Source organism: Bos indicus x Bos taurus, chromosome 15 (genome assembly GCF_003369695.1).
Source record: "Bos indicus x Bos taurus breed Angus x Brahman F1 hybrid chromosome 15, Bos_hybrid_MaternalHap_v2.0, whole genome shotgun sequence".
NCBI lineage: Eukaryota > Metazoa > Chordata > Mammalia > Artiodactyla > Bovidae > Bos > Bos indicus x Bos taurus.
The window spans coordinates 55,724,525-55,741,040 of NC_040090.1; the positions used below are offsets into that span (position 1 = coordinate 55,724,525).

Genomic DNA, 16,516 nt, shown 5'->3' on the forward strand with positions numbered 1-16,516 from the left:
CATTGCTGCCCTGTAAGTAAATTCTTGAGTACCATTTTTCTAGATTCCATATGTATGTGTTAGAACACGATATTTCTCTTTCTCTTTCTGACTCACTTCACTCTGTATAATAGGTTCTAGGTTCATCCACCTCATCAGAACTGACTCAAAGGCATTCCTTTTTATGGCTGAGTAATATTCTATTGTGTATATGTACCACAACTTCTTTATCCACTCATCTGTTGATGGTCATCTAGGTTGCTTCCATGTTCTAGCTATTGTAAATAGTGCTGTAATGAACAATGGGATACATGTGTCTTTTTCAATTTTGGTTTCCTCAGGGTATATGCCTAGGAGTGGGATTGTTGGCTCATATGGTGGTTTTATTCCTAGTTTTTTAAGGAATCTCCATACTGTCTTCCATAGTGGCTGTATCAATTTACATTCCCACCAACAGTGCAAGAACATTCCCTTTTCTCCATACCCTCTCCAGCATTTACTATTTGTAGATTTTTTGATGATGGCCATTCTGACCAGTGTGAGGTGATATCTCGTTGTAGTTTTGATTTGCATTTCTCTAATAATGAGTGATGTTGAGCATCTTTTCCTGTGTTTGTTACCCATCTGTATTTTTTCTCTGGTGAAATGTCTGTTTAGGTTTTTTTCCCACTTTGGGGTTGGGTTGTTTGTTTTTCTGGCATTTGGTTGTATGAGCTGCTTGTATATTTTGGAAATTAACCCTTTGTCAGTTGTTTCATTTGCTATTATTTTCTCCCATTCTGAGGGTTGTCTTTTCACCTTGCTTATAGTTTCCTTTGCTGTGCAAAAGCTTTTAAGTTAATCAGGTCCCACTTGTTTATTTTTGTTTTTATTTCCATTACTCTAGGAGGTGGGTCATAGAGGATCTTGCTTTGATTTATGTCATTGAGTGCTCTGCCTATGTTTTCCTTTAAGAGTTTTATAGTTTCTGGTCTTACATTTAGGTCTTTAATCCACTTTGAGTTTATTTTTGTATATGGTATTAGGAAGTGTTCTAATTTCATTCTTTTACACGTAGCTGTCCAGTTTTCCCAGCACCATTTATTGAAGAGGCTGTCTTTGCCCCATTATATAGTCTTGCCTCCTTTATAAAAAATAAGGTTCCCATAGGTGCATGGGTTTAATTCTGGGCTTCCTATCTTGTTCCATTGGTCTATATTTCTGTTTTTGTGCCAGTATCATACTGTCTTGATGACTGTAGCTTTGTAGTATAATCTTAAGTCAGGAAGCTTGATTCCTCCAGCTGCATTCTTCTTTCTTTCTCTTCTTTCTCAAGACTGCTTTGGCTATTCAGGGTCTTTTGTGTTTCCATATGAATTGTGAATTTTTTTTTTCTAGTTCTGTGAAAAATGTCGTTGGTAATTTGATAGGGATTGCATTGAATCTGTAGATTGCATTTGGTAGTATAGTCATTTTCACAATATTGATTCTTCCTACCCAGGAACATGGTATATCTCTCCATCTGTTTATGTCATCTTTGATTTCTTTCATTAGTGTCTTGTAATTTTCTGTGTACAGTTCTTTCATCTCCTTAGGTAAGTTTATTCCTAGATATTTAATTCTATTTGTTGCAATGGTAAATGGGACTGACTCATTAATTTCTCTTTCTGATTTTTCATTGTTAGTATACAGAAATGCAAGTGATTTCTGTGTATTGATTTTGTACCCTGCAACTTTGCTAAATTCACTGATTAGCTCTAGTAATTTTCTGATACTCTCTTTAGGGTTTTCTATGTACAGTATCATGTCATCTGTCATCTGAGAGATTTACTTTTTCTTTTCAATCTGGGTTCCTTTTATCTCTTTTCCTTCTCTGATTGCTATAGCTAGGACTTCCAGAACTATGTTGAATAATAGTGGGGAAAGTGGACACCCTTGTCTTGTTCCTGATCTTAGGGGGAATGCTTTCAGAGGCATAGACTATTTTAAGTCGTATTTCGTGGTTTTGGTTAGTAATTGGTGCCATGTCTTCATTTACTTTTTGTTTATACTCTAGCAGATAAATGTGTTAGACTCCCAGTTTATAGGAAAAAAATTTTACATTTATCCTCCCTCCCTCCCTCTCTGCCCCCTCCCTCCCTTCCTCCTTCCCTCCTTCCCTTCCTTTCTTCCTAGGAGCACTTTATATGTATCAGGCACAATTCTAGGTACAGGAAGCTGCAGCACGCATAACACTGCGAATATCCTCTCTAGGGCTTCCCCAGTGGCTCAGGGGTAAAGAATTTGCCTGTAATGCAGGGGACTTAGGTTTTATCCCTGGGTCGGGAAAATCCCCTTGAGAAGGAAATGGCAACCCACTCCAGTATTCTTGTTTGGGAAATCACTTGGACAGAGGATCCTGGCGGGCTACAATCCATACGGTCGCAAAAGAGTCAGACTGAGCAACTAAACAACAACAGCAAATATCCTTTCTATTAACTCTTTTCCACTTGCAAACTGGTCAGTGCTCTAGTCCACAGGGGAACGATAGTCCTCATAGGGAACTTATGTACTGATGCACAATAGCACCTTCTGTATGATTCTGAGTGCGGGAGCGAGTGAGCAGGAGTTTAGTGGGCTGTGCCTCTAGGGGTTTGCTCTTCGAACTTGGTGAGGTTGTCTCACCCTGGAGGGAGAGCCTCAGGCCCTGGCCAACCAGGGTTGCCCTCTCCAGACCAAGCAGGACCCACCATTGCGACATCTTGGCAATAATACCAGGCATTTAGCCGGCACTGCTCCTTGCTCTGGGGGACAGGTGTGGAAGAGACTCAGTGAGGACAGCCGCTCTTGGAGTGGAGACACCCTCAGCCACCCAGTATCAGCTTGGCACAGGGAAACTCCAAGGCACATGCATATGCCCACATGGCACCACTGAAAAATCAGAATGTCTGGGGGACTCTGAGAGTACGCTGAAGACTGGAGGGTCAAGATAAAGTGATTGAATTTCTTGCCTGGTCAATTGAAGGCCTTGAAAGATTCAGGAGCACTCTAGGGGTAAGGAGGATGTCCTAGGATGTTGGTATTCTTGTCCCTCCTCGCACCCCTCCAAAACCTCCAGCCTCTTCCCTTCACTGATGTCTTGAGGTCTTGTTGCAGCTCATGTCCACCCTGCCTGCCTCCCCATGCACGGACAGACCTTCGGCCTCAATGAGATCTGCTGGATCACAGGCTTTGGCAAGACCAAGGAGACAGATGGTGAGAGGCAGATGCTAGACTGTGTGTGTGTGTGTTTGACTATATACATGAGTTTGTTTTCTTTTTTCTTTTACTTGTATTTTTTTGTGGCATTTATTTTCAGGCCATTTTTGTTTCTTCAGTATCTTCTGGGGTATCTTTTTCTTCTGTGCAACCTCCTCTTCTGGTTTAGGAAAACCTGCGCTTTTTTAGTAAGGATCATCTCCATGTGGCAGGGAGAGCTCATGTACGGGTTGATTCGACCATGAGCTCTGTAAGTCCTGTGCTCCATCTTGAAGGCTTTGCTTACTTGGGTGTGCTCAATGACCAGAGAATCTGTATCTAAGCCCTTAAGTTCATCATTACTCTCTGTATTTTTGAGCACGTGCTGTAAAAACTCAGCACTCTTCTTGGCCCACTGATCCTTTCCAGCCCCACTGTTTGACCTGAGCACACGTATCAGCTCCATTATTGTGACGACAGAATGGAACACACTGCTTTTTCAAAGTGACACCCTTCAGATACTTGGTAGCTTTTCAGATATGCGTACCCTTAATGGCCTGGGCAGTTTCGTTAGTGTTCTTAGAGTGAACATGAAGATTTGAACCTCTTGGTTTGCACAATTTTGTGGCGTCTTCTGGATCAAGTGAATAGTGAACCATTTTTAGAGGTCACCTCAGGTTGCTTATCAGAAAAACTATACATGTGCTTCTGTATATGGGGTGATTTGTAGGGGTATTGAGATGAGGGTCTACCTAGATGAAGGTTTGGGTATATAGATTCATGGGCCTGGATATGAATGTGTGTATATACACACCTACATATACATCAAAGCCGGGCTTCCCTGGTGGTTCAGTGGTAAAGAGTCTTCTGGCAATGCAGCACACACAGGTTCAACCCCTGGGTTGGGAACATCCCCTGGAGGAGGGCATGGCAACCCACTCCAGTATTCTTGCTGGGAATTCTTGCATGGACAGAGGAGCCTGGTGGGCTACAGTCCATAGGGTTGCAAAGAGTTGGGCATGACTGAAGTGATAGCATGCATGCAAGTGTGCTATAGGGTGAGCACCGGGCTGGGCATTTTTGCCTAATTTGGGGTCCGGAAGCCTGCTGGTGATGATCAGGGGGGCTTTTGGCAATGGTTACAATGGGACTTAATCAGTTTTGGAGGTGGCCTTGGTTCTGGGCTCCATGCCTGTGGCCTTGGTGCAAAGCCTCTCACCTGTGATCTTGGGATAGGACTCCCAAGTGCTTGGGATAGCACTCAGATATCTTACTAACCTCATCTAGAAAGAGTCAGTAGACTGAGCCTAAAGCTATAGTTGATGAAGAAATGAAGCAGCAGCCGCTCATTCTGGCTGGAAGAGGAGGCCCTTTGGTCCTTTTGTGATGTGACCTACCTTGTTTTTGTCTGGGCTGAAACAAGGTTAGAAAGTGGTTTGGTCTTCCCTCACTTCATCATGATGACTGGGCGGCCTTGTCTGGTGTCAGTTCTGTCGGATTGTGGATACTGGGCAGGAAAGCACAGTAGTCAGCTGGCCTTGCCGTGAGACTCATGAGACTGGCAGGTGTCAAGACCTTGCTCATGGGATGAAGTGACTGGCTGGGAGCAGCCTTGTTCTGACCTTAGCTCTCTAACTGACTAGCTGGGTGCCTGTGCATGCCTGCTCTGTCGCTTCAGTCGTGTCTGACTCTCTGCAACCCTATGGACTGTAGCCCACCAGGCTCCTCTGTCCATGGGATTCTCCAGGCAAGAATACTGGAGTGGGTAGCCACACACTCCTCCAGGGGATCTTCCCAACCCAGGGATCAAACCTGCATCTCTTATGCCTCCCGCACTGGCAGGTGGGTTCTTTACCACTAGTGCCACCTGTGACTGTGGGCAAGTCCTTCTTCAGCCCTAAATTTCTCCTTCTGTAAGTGGGTTCATCACACCTGCTCTCCTTAAAGCACATCATTACCAAAAGCAAATAAAGTGATCTATTGTGTTGACTGAAAAGTTCTTTTGGGTTTTCGTTCTATCTTTTCTGTTTTGAATGCAGAAAAGCATTGTGCGCGTGTCAGGCAGCCTGATAGGCTTGTGGGTTTGTCTCTGCATGTGTGTCTCTGTTCTGTGTAGTGATTTGTGTCTGGTGTGAGGCTGTATGTGCTCCTGTGTCCTGGGTGACCCACCATGGGAATGGTGCCCTCCACGCCTGGGAGGTTGCCAGTCTGGGGTCTGGGGTGGGCAGCTGGAGGGCCTCAAAGCCTCCTGGAGTCTCACTCCCTTCCCACCCTCTCTCTCCTCCACCCCACCACACTGAAGAGAGGACTTCCCCTTTTCTCCGGGAGGTGCAGGTTAACCTCATTGATTTCAAGAAGTGCAATGACTACTTGGTCTACGACAGCTACCTTACCCCGAGGATGATGTGCGCGGGGGACCTGCGAGGAGGCAGAGACTCCTGCCAGGTGGGCTTGCTTCTGCGTGGGGCTCAGTCCTGGGACCCAGAGGGAAGGGAGGAAAGTTGGGGTGCTGTAGTCGGAGGGAGAGTCGGGGGCCCACCGTTTCCTGCTCAAGGGCCACCTTTCCCACCCTGCTGATGGGCGTGCTCCCTCGCAGGGAGACAGCGGGGGGCCTCTGGTCTGTGAGCAGAACGGCCGCTGGTACCTGGCAGGAGTCACCAGCTGGGGCACGGGCTGCGGCCAGAGGAACAAACCTGGCGTGTACACCAAGGTGACGGAAGTGCTCCCCTGGATATACAGCAAGATGGAGGTGAGAGCCCTGCTGGAGGCGTGTTCCCAGCAGGCGGGGATCCCCCAAGGTGGGGTGCCTGGAAGCAGGCCTGGCCTTTCCCCAGGGTCTTGGCCAGGTCTCCGCACCCCTCTGCTGTTGGGTGTGTTCAGAAGTTGCCAGGATAGGACAGGACAGGTGTCAAATGTTGGCCAACCCCAGCTGCCTGGACTTCTTCCCCTCCTTTTCCTCCTGCAAAACAGAGCTCAGAGGGTTGGAAAGGGGTGGGGACCAAGCTGGGGGCCAGCCCCCAGGATCCCTCTCCTCTCCCCAGCAATGGCCACTTGTGAATCACACACGGAGTTGGGGAGGCCTCCCCTCCCTGGCAGGAGGTTGGTCTCCCAGGAAGCTGGGCAGCGGGAAGGGGAGGTCTACCCCACTTCTGCTGACCCAGTCCAGCCCCTGCCTCCCCTGGACCCCCATCCTTCCTGTAGCTGTGCCGGCCCTTCCCTTCTCCACCCAGGCAGAGAGAACTTGGGTAGGGGTGGGGAAGGTTGCTCTGCAAATCCAGGGTGGCGGGTCTCTCAGAAACCGCTTCCACCTTGTCCCCTTGGCTGCCCCTCTTCTCTGAGGGACAGTGCCCCGTGGCAGCTGGGCTGAATTTTAGGCTCTGAGCCCGCATCCTGTCCTGTGCACACCCAGCCCAGCTTCACTCTGTTCTCTCTCTTTTCGTCCTCAGAGGGAGATGCGCTTCCGGAAATCATAAGCAGCTGTCCTGCGTCATCTTACAGAGTCCGCCGTGAAGACTCTGGCCAAAGGGACCGAGCCATTTGCAACCTCCTCTGGGCTAAAGGCCACCAGACACCATCGTTACTGCCACCTCCACTGTCTGCTGCCTCTGTGAATACACACGTGTGTGTATGTTTACATGTGTGTGTCACTGCTCTCCCACGGTCCTCAGAAATCAGGAGAGCTGTCAGCTCTTCCCAAACCCCCGGCTGGAAATCACCTGAAGACAACCGTTTGGGCCCCAGGAGGGGTTCCCCGACACGGAAGTGTCCATCACGGATGGAGGAGGCGGAGCCCAGGGACGGTCTGGAAGGCCATGTCAGGAATTCTTGTTTCCCCACCCTCACTGGAGACTAGTCCAGAACAGGCAGCCCCCTGTGGCCCAGCCATCACCGCCAGCAGGGGACAGTATCAGATTTCACCGAGTGCCTGGACCGCCTCTAGTGGGAAGATATTCCTGTTGACCTTCGGCCCATCCCGCCCCTTCTCAGCCCTCTCGCTGGATGCGGAGAGGGGCCGCGCCGTGGCTGTGCACGCTGACCACTCAGGACAGGGCTTACTGTCTTCATTCGGTCACAGGCTGTTGGAGGCAAACTTCATTTCATTTTTATATTCAATAACAGAAATAAATGTATTATTTAAAGGTTCTCCCAAAATTCCAGGAGCCAAGAGAGCTAGCCACTCAATCGCCCCAAGAACTCCGAGGGACTCCTGGCAGCTGTGTCCCCCTGGCATCCCGTGGAATGCTCTTGGCCTCAAGGGGCCAGATGAAGGGGCCCTTTGAGATACTCAGGGAAGCAAATCCATTACCAAGACGGCCACAGTGCTGCTGTATCCGAGGGCTGTATCCGAAGGAACCGATGCTGCTTCTCTGTTGGCCCCAGAGCCTGGGACAATCCAGGCAGACGGGCATCTCTGGTACACAGGGATGTCCTGGAACTTTGGAATTTCTTCTCAGCTTTCCTCGTCTTTCACCTTCTCAGGGACACAGTGTTGCCATGAAAACTGCCTCAGAGAGAAAGCTGACTCTGTCCCCAGGCTGCCTCCAAACTGCTTTTCTGAAGAATATGAGTTGCCGCTCCGGCTGGGCATCAGTGAGTTTAGCCTCTGAGTCAGCTGAAGTCCCGGATCTTCTGCATCCTTTTCTCTGGGGCACTTGGTCCTCCCGCTGTCTCCTGCCTCCCTTGGGCCTATCTGGTGGTGCTCTGACTCCCAGAAGTGGGGTCCAAGCAGATCAGCCCAGCCCAGCTCAGGCAGGTGGCTGCTTGGGGGATAGACTGTTCTAGAAGAGCAGCTGGGATTGGCTAGCATGGCTCCGAAGGTTCTGAGGGGGCTGGTGATATGTTATCAAAGCTGGGGCTGGGAACAGCGTGTTCATGTCCACAGCACCCCAGCAGATCTTCAACAATAAAAATTATGTGACCTGAAAAATTTGTCATTGGATGTTTCAGTGGTACCGTGGGTAGAAAACTGAGGCTGTCTACCCAGATGCTCAGGCATCCTCAGTTTGGTTCTTAGTTTTGGTTCCTCAGCTTTGGGTTCTGCTCATTTAATCATGATTCATTTATTTATTCCTTTACCCACCATACTGGTGCCTGCCCTGTACTAGGAACTTGTACCAGGCCCAGGAGGTACAAAAACAACAGTGGTCCTCAGGAACTCAAGGTCATGACCCAGTGTGATGGAAGCTGTGATTCAGTGTGGACACTGTGCCTGGAACACAGCCTGCAGCCTCACCTAGAGAGGTCAGGGAAGGCTTCCCAGAGGAGGTGAGGTTTGAAATGAATCTTAAAGAGTACGTGAGTCTTCACCAAGCAGATGGGTGGGGGGAAGAGCAGTCCAGCAGTCCTTTTTGCCGCCTTCCTCTTTCTCTGCCTCTGCCTTTGCCAGCTCAGCAAAAGGCATATTTATGAAGAAGCCCCAGTGCTTACTCAACTGTTTCCAAGAGAAGTGGATGGGTGGTTCCGTTGGCCTCTTCTAAAAGATCTAGTCCTTCTTGCTCCATACTGACTTTTCCTGCATTTAATATATTGACCTCTTTTATATTATTGACCTCATTTAATGCCCAGCACCCACACCACCCCCACTACACACACTTGTGCCTCTAGCCATGAGCATAGAATTCTCCAGGCCTGCCTGCATAGGCCTGGCCTTTGGACACCACCAGAGTGTTTAATTCCCCCCACCAGTGCCAGGGCAAATCCTTCCTCCAATCATTTTCTCGTTCCATCTGCATGACAAAGCAGGAGGTGGGGGCATGTGCCAGGCCCACTGGATGAGCAATAGGGTAACACAACTGCTGTCACAGATCCCACAATTTCCCATGATCTCAGTGGCTTGACGCAATCAAAGCTTATGTCTCATAACCCACTCCAGTGTTCTTGCCTGGAGAATCCCAGGGACGGGAAGCCTGGTTGGCTGCCGTCTATGGGGTCGCACAGAGTTGGACACGACTGAAGCGACCCAGCAGCAGCAGCCAATGGGAGCCTTGCTTTCACGTGATTTTTCAGGGACTCAGATTTTTTCAGCCTAGTTGACTTTGTCATCTGCTTCCAGTGAGAGGACAGAGGAAAGAAAACGTGAAGAAGGCAGATCCATTTCTTAAACGCTCTGACTCAGAAGTGATCCATAGCACTTCACTCATATTTTATGGCTGTCCACATGTCACGTGGCACCAACTAGATCAAGTGGGAAAGGCCCTAAGAAAAGTGGTCCTGGGCAGTTCCCAGGCAGGAGCGAACACTTGTTTTGGAGGATAACCAGCCATCTGTCTCCCAGAGGAAGCTGGTCAGATCCCAAAAGCCAGGCCTGGGGGCAGAGAGTTAGAGCTTAGGCCATTTCTGTTCCTGTTTCCTAAGGAACCAGACCCTTTCCTTCCTCTCTTGGCTTCCTAGGGCAGAAATTGACTTGCAGGGGTGCAGGCGTATGCAGTCCATGGGGTCGCACAGAGTCGGACACTACTGAAACGACTTAGCAGCAGCAGCAGTAGCAGGCGTATGTGAAAAGACCCTGATGCTGGGGTGAAAACAGCATGAGATTGAGGGCAGGAAGAGAAGGGGACGACAGAGCACAAGATGGTTGGATGGCATCACCGACTCAATGGACATGAGTTTAAGCTAGCTCTGGGAGCTGGAGATGGACACAGAAGCCTGGCCTGCTGCAGTCCATGGGGTCACAAAGAATCGGACACGACTGAGCAACTGAACAAGGCATGTGCATGTTCAGGGGAGGTAAGAGAAAAAGCAATCTCTAAATGGAAAAAAATAAAAGTATTCCTTAGGCCCAGGACATCTATAGAGGCTATAAAAATCATAAGGACTTCCCCTGTGGTGCAGTGGATAGGAATCCGTCTGCCAATGCAGGGGACACAGGTTTGATCCCTGGTCCAGGAAGACTCCACATGCTGCAGAGCAACTAAGCGCATGCACCACAACTGCTGAGCCCAAGGGCTACAACTACTGAAGCCCTCTAGCCTAGAGCCTGTGTTCCACAACGAGAGAAGCCACCGCAAAGAGAAGCCCACGCACTGCAACACGGAGGAGCCCCCGCTCACTGCAACTAGAGAAAACCCGTGTGCAGCAACGGAGCCCCAGTGCAACAAAAAATAAAAATAAAGAATTAAGGAAGAGGCTGGGAGAATCTCAGAATTTCCCAGCTAGACTAAGATACCTTAGCCATGTCGTGCTGTGTGCTAAGTCGCTTCACTTGTGTCCGACTCTTTGCGACCCTGTGGACTGGAGCCCTCCAGACTCCTCTGTTGATGAAATTTTCCAGGCAAGAACACTGGAGTGGGTTGCCATGCCCTCCTCCCAGGGGATCTTCCCAACCCAAGGACTGAACCCATGTCTCTTAAATCTCCTGCATTGGCAGGTTCTTTACCACTAGTGCCACCTGGGAAGCCAAAGTACCTTAGAGATATATTAAAAAAAAAAAAAAAAAAACAGAAAGAAAAAGCTCATGGAGGGTGGGGGATGTGACTTCCCAAATTGATCCAGAATCTCCAGGGAGATGGGTGTGTGTACTGAGGGGAGGGTTTGCTGGTGACACTGTCCTGTGTTCGCTGGGTCCCAGGCATTCTCCAGGCACCAGTAAAACTCTCTGGCTTTGTCAGGTCTGTTGACGGCTCAATTTCCCTGGAATTTCCTGGTGGAGAGGGGCAGGGTCAAGTGAATGCGTCAGGAACGCGGCAGATGAAGATGACACTTTGGAGGAGGAGCCACTTACAGCCTCGCTGCCCATCCAGCTGCCTCTGGGGTTTGGTTAGGTTCCCAAGAGCTATTGTTGCCCATAATTGCTCAGCCAATGTTCTGATGAAATTGGAAGGACGTTGGGAGATGCACATGGAGAGCTCCTCGTAATGATAATGATGAGGATAATGACAATAACAGCTAGCCTCTGCTGTATGCCAGCTGCTGTGCAACACTCGATGTGTATTATCTCCTGTGAACTTGGAGTACGCATTTTATGGCCTCTGGTTTACGGATGAGGAAACAGGGCCAAGAGAAGTGAAATAAGCTTCCCCCAAACTAACAGCTACTAAGTGGCAGAGCTGGACTTTGACACCAGGCTGTCTGATGTTAAAAGCTGTTTTAAAAAACAGGTGGAGTCTTCCTAGCTGCCCCCTCCTGGGGTCTGCCATCTGGCTCTGCGGATCTTTCCGTTCTCCACCAGGCTTCCACTGTGCGAGGGGCAGGGTGGGCAACATCCCAGGAGGATGGGCACATCCCTCAGAGCGTCACATGACCTGAACTTAGAGCAGGCAGTTTCTAGAACCCGGGACAAATGATTCATGGATGGGAGGAGGCCCCCTGGCACCTCCTGCACCCTCAACCCCCAAGTGGGTGGTTTCCCTCCCATGCCATGACATGCCACAGCTCCAGGACGCCTCCACGTCTCCTCGATGTGTGTAGGTGACTCCAAGAAGTGCGTGCCACTCATTCCGTACCTCCTCTGCTCTGGCTCAGGCTTCCTGTTCCCTGACACTACCACTCATCCAGGGAGCAAGCTCCATACTGGTCCTACAGCGGGCCCACCCAGGGAACACGGAGGGCCATGCTCTGGAGATAAGCAGCTGGGACGGCCCAGGCAGGAGGCTTTATTAGGTGAGTCCTTTGAGAAGGGAGGAGCACGGCTTGGCCTTTGGTCCTCCACGCTCAGTTCCTGTCAGCGAAATCAGTGGGTATGACAAACCATCTCTTCTGTCTAAGCCCCAAGTCCCAGAAGTTCTTCACTTTTCATATGAGGAAGGAGCCGGGAATCCTCTTTGAATGTTGTTGCTGTTGTTGTTTAGTCGCTAAGTCGTGTCTCACTCTTTTGCCATAGAGTGTGGCCTGCCAGGCTTCTCTGTCCATGGGATTTCTCAGGCAAGAACACTGGAGTGGGTTGCTATTTCCTCCTCCCGGGGATCCTCCCAACCCAGAGATCGAACCCATGTCTCCTACATTGGCAGGAGGATTCTTTACCACTGAGCCACCAGGGAAGCCCCTTATTGGAATAATTCCTCCTAATTATGCTATGTTGCAGTGGAGAGAACCTTGGAGCTGGAAACCAAGTACCTGGAGGTACAAATTCTTCCAGGTACCTCCAGGCTTGGCCGCTTGTGTGGCTCTCTGTTCTTGGGCAAGCCGATCTCTGTTTCCTCATATGTGAGATGGGTGTATCTGGCCCACACTTTGGTACAGGATGAAGTGGGAGGATGCATGTAAACACACAGGGCAAAGTGATTGGCCATATTATGATGTCTCAACAAACATCAAATTTGAAACAAAAAGGATAGGTCTTTCACCTCCATATGCCTTCACCCAACAAGTGTCATAGGAGAGGGATATTTGACTATTATCTTCAGGGTTTAGGAACTTTCCTCTTAGTCTCCTAGCAATGGGCTGATCTTCCAAGCAGATGGCACTACCACCTGCCCTCCCCTACTGGTGGCTTCTCTAAGCCATGGCAATGCACTGAATTGAGCTCACTCAGCTCTCTCATTCACTGATGGGACCAGGATGGCTTCCTGTCCCTGGCCCTGCTCTGGTGGCATCTGACTGCTCAGTCAAAGAAGCTGACAATTCAGGGCTGTGAGGGCACACACATCTTTGTTCCTGGTGGACTCATCCATCCACGGCCATCTGGCTCCTACCCCGTCACGTCTGTGAATCGCCATGTTGCCAAATCTGATGGAAATGGAAACTTTTTCAGTCCTCATCTTACCAGAACTCTGAAACTGCAGCATTTCACTCTCGAGTACTTCCTACTTTGTGAAATTGCTGCAGCTTCTGTGGCATCAAGCTCTCCCAATTCTCCTCCTGACTCTCTGGCTGTTCCTTCTGTCTTCCATAAACTCTATTAAAGGTGTCCCTAGGACACCAACTCTCTTCTCAGGGTATATACTCACCCTGAACCATCTCATCCAGCCCTGGATTTTCTAACCAATATCAGTGGAGCCAGTAGGAATTTGCTCTACATCATTAAAGTACAAGAAATGTCATCTTTCTTTTTAAAACCAGATTAAAATCTGACTTTGAACTGCCTCATCCTGGCTGGAAAACATCTCTCTTCATGTTCTTCCCCCAGAAACTCAGCCCCAGGACAGCCTGTCCACCGTGCTCCTGGTGGGGTACTCAGTCTGCAGCCATCGCAGATCCCCTTAGAGGATTACAGGTAAAAGGAGTAGCTCACAAACCTGCTGCTCTCTGTACCCCTAGTCTCAGGAACCCCACTCTCCCTGGGTCAATCTCAGGCTGCTCTCCACTCTTCAACCCCCAAAGCCCTTCTCTCTTTGCAGACAACTCAGACCTGTCTCTGTCATTTAAAAAAGAAAAATCATTCATCTGTTGGTTTGGGCTGTGCTGGATGGGCTTTCTTTAGTTATGATGAGTGGACTGCTCTCCAGTTGTGGTGCCCAGGTTTCTCACTGCTGTGGCTCCTCTTGCTGCAGAGCTCAGGCTCTAGACACAGCCTTCAGTATTTGCGGCACACAGACTCTAGAGCGCAGTCTCAGAAGTTGTGGTGCATGGGCTTTGTTGCCCCAAGGCATGTGGGTTCTTCCTGGACCCGGAATCAAACTCATGTTCCCTGCATTGGCAGGCAGATGCTTAACCACCAGACCACAAGGTCTGTCTCTTTTATGTACACTACCAGTGTGTTGGAATTTTTTGACCTATGACAAAGGCAAATAATTTCTCTCTAGGGGAAAAGCCATTCTTTCTTGATGAGATCATGGCAGAAATCAAGATCACCATAGATCTCTATGATTGTATACAGATTATCATGAGAACCTAAGTTTTCATTCTTCTAGGATAAATTACCCTAGGAGACATCATGGTTGCATGCATGCATACCAAGTCGCTTCAGTCACGTCCGACTCTTTGCAACCTTATGGACTGTAGCCTGCCAGGCTCCTCTGTCCATGGAATTCTCCAGGCAAGAATACTGGAGTAGGTGGCCTTGCCTTCCTCCAGGAGATCTTCCTGAACCAGGGATCGAACTTGCATCTCTTATGTCTCCTGCATTGGCAGGCAGGTTCTTTACCACGAGCGCCGCCTGGGAAGCCTGACATTATGGTTATCATATGTTTAACTCTGTACGAAACTGCCAGGCTGTTTTCAGAGGGGCTGTACCTTTTTACATTCCCACCTGCTGCGTAAGAGTTCTAGTTGCTCCATGTATAAAATAGGTAACTAATGAGAATCTACTGTATAACACAGGGAAATCTACCCAATGCTCTGCGGTGACCTAAATGAGAGGGAAATCCAAGGAAGAAGAGATATATGCATATATGTGGTTCCTTCACTTCATTGTACAGCCAAAACTAACACAACACTGTAAAGCAATTATACTCCAAGAAAAAAGAAAGAGTTCTAGTTTCTCCGTATCCGCTCCAGTTCTGGGTATTGTCAGTACTTTTTGTTGGAGCCCTGCTAACAGACATGCAGTGGCATCTCACTGTGGTTTTAACTTGCATTTCTCTGACGACTAATGATATTGAGCATCGTTTTGTGTGTTATTTGTCATCCACCTATCGTCTTCAGTGAAATCCCTGTTCAGATCCTTTGCCTGTTTGTTGGTTTGTTTCTTATTATTGAGTTTTGAGAGTTCTTTTCTTTTCAAAGATTTATTTATTTACCTTTATTTTTTGGCCATGCCGGGCAGCATGTGGGATCTTAGTTCCCTGACCAGGGATCAAACCCGCATCCCCCGGACAGGCAGCTCAGAGTCTTAAGCGCTGGGCCACTAGGGAAGTCCTGAGCGTTCTATACATAGTTCAAATACTAGTCTTTGTTGAATATATGATCTGTAAATATTTTCTCCACATACGACCAGGCTTTTTGTTCTCTTAATTGTGTCCTTACAGAACAAGTTTTTAATTTGGTGAATTCCAACTTATCAGGTTCCTTTTTTTTCGGATTGTGCTAAGAACTCTGCCAAATCCAAGCGCAAGAAGATCTTTTGCTGATAGTTTCTCTTAGGAATTTTATTGTTTGAAGTTTTACACTTGAACCCGAGAAGCATTTGGAGTTACTTTTTGGGTACCATTGAGTTATAGATTGAGGTCTATTTTTTTGTTTGTTTCTTTGTTTAAATGGATGCCAGGTTGTTCTAGCGCCTTTTGTTGAAAAGACTGCAACTTTTCCTTCCAATTGTCTTTGCATTTTGTCAAAAATCAATTGAGCATGTGTGCACAGGTTTATTTCTAGACTCTATTCTGTTCCACTGATCTTTGTGTTTGAAAGTGAAAGTGAAAGTCACTCAGTCGTGTCTGACTCTTTGCGACCCCATGGACAATACTGTCCATGCAATTCTCCAGGCTAGAATACTGGAGTGGGTAGCCTTTCCCGTCTCCAGGGGATCTTCCCAACCCAGGGATTGAACCCAGGTCTCCCACATTGCAGGCAGATTCTTTACCAGCTGAGCCACAAGGGAAGCCCAAGAATACTGGAGTGGGCAGCCTATCCCTTCTCCAACGAATCTTCCCGACCTAGGAATTGAACCAGGGTCTCCTGCATTGCAGGCGGATTCCTTACCAACTGAACTATCAGGAAAGCCCTGATCTATGTGTCTATCCTTGACCAGTGCCACCCTGTCTTATAGTATGTCTTCGGCTTCACAGGTGGCTCAGTGGTAAGGAAACTGCCTGCTAATGCAGGAGACCTGGGTTCGATCCCTTGGTCAGGAAGACCCCCTGGAGAAGGAAATGGCAATCCACTCCAGTATTCTTGGCTGGAAAATCCCATGGACTGGCTGGCTACAGTCCATGGGATCACAAAAGACTCAGACACAACTTAGTGACTAAACAACAGGAGCATAGTATATCTTAAAGTTGGCAGGGTGAGTGCTCCAAGTCTGTTCTTTTTCAGCATCATTTTGGTTATTCTAGTTCTTTACATTTCCATAGAAATTTTAGAACCAGTTTGCTTAATCTATAAAGAAACCTGTTGGAATTTCGACTGTGATTGTGTAAATCTACAATCAATTGGGAGAGAATTAACGTGTTAACCACTGAGTCTTCCAAACCATGAACATGACATGTCTATCCATTTATTTAGATTTTCCTTGATTTCCTTCATCTAGATTTTGTAGTTTTTAGCACATAGATCCTGTTCCCATTTCATTATATTTATAACTAAGCAATTAAATATTAATGAAAATAATGTTTTTATTGAAATAATATTTTTAAACAAAAGAGAGGGAGATGAGTGGCATTGTTTTATATTTTTCCAACTGTCTTTAATGTCTGGCTTAACGAAAGAACTGGATTCTCATTCTTCCTTCAGTGTTCAGTCTGTTGTGATACACTGTTTTGGTTGAAATACACAAAGAAAATTCAATATTATACAAATATAGAGTTGGAAA

At 48.0% G+C, this 16,516-nt stretch overlaps 1 protein-coding gene across 1 annotated transcript in view; it reads left to right on the forward strand.

Moving 5' to 3' along the window:
- The window catches only part of TMPRSS13 (transmembrane serine protease 13), a 32,967-nt gene extending 24,872 nt beyond the window's left edge, over positions 1-8,095 (forward strand). Inside the window, exons 10-13 of the mRNA XM_027562116.1 lie at positions 3,094-3,192; positions 5,477-5,619; positions 5,771-5,923; positions 6,621-8,095. Coding sequence (XP_027417917.1) covers positions 3,094-3,192; positions 5,477-5,619; positions 5,771-5,923; positions 6,621-6,647 — 422 coding nt within the window. The 3' untranslated portion in view covers positions 6,648-8,095. The remainder of the gene's footprint in view (positions 1-3,093; positions 3,193-5,476; positions 5,620-5,770; positions 5,924-6,620) is intronic.
- Positions 8,096-16,516: the final 8,421 nt, after the last annotated feature.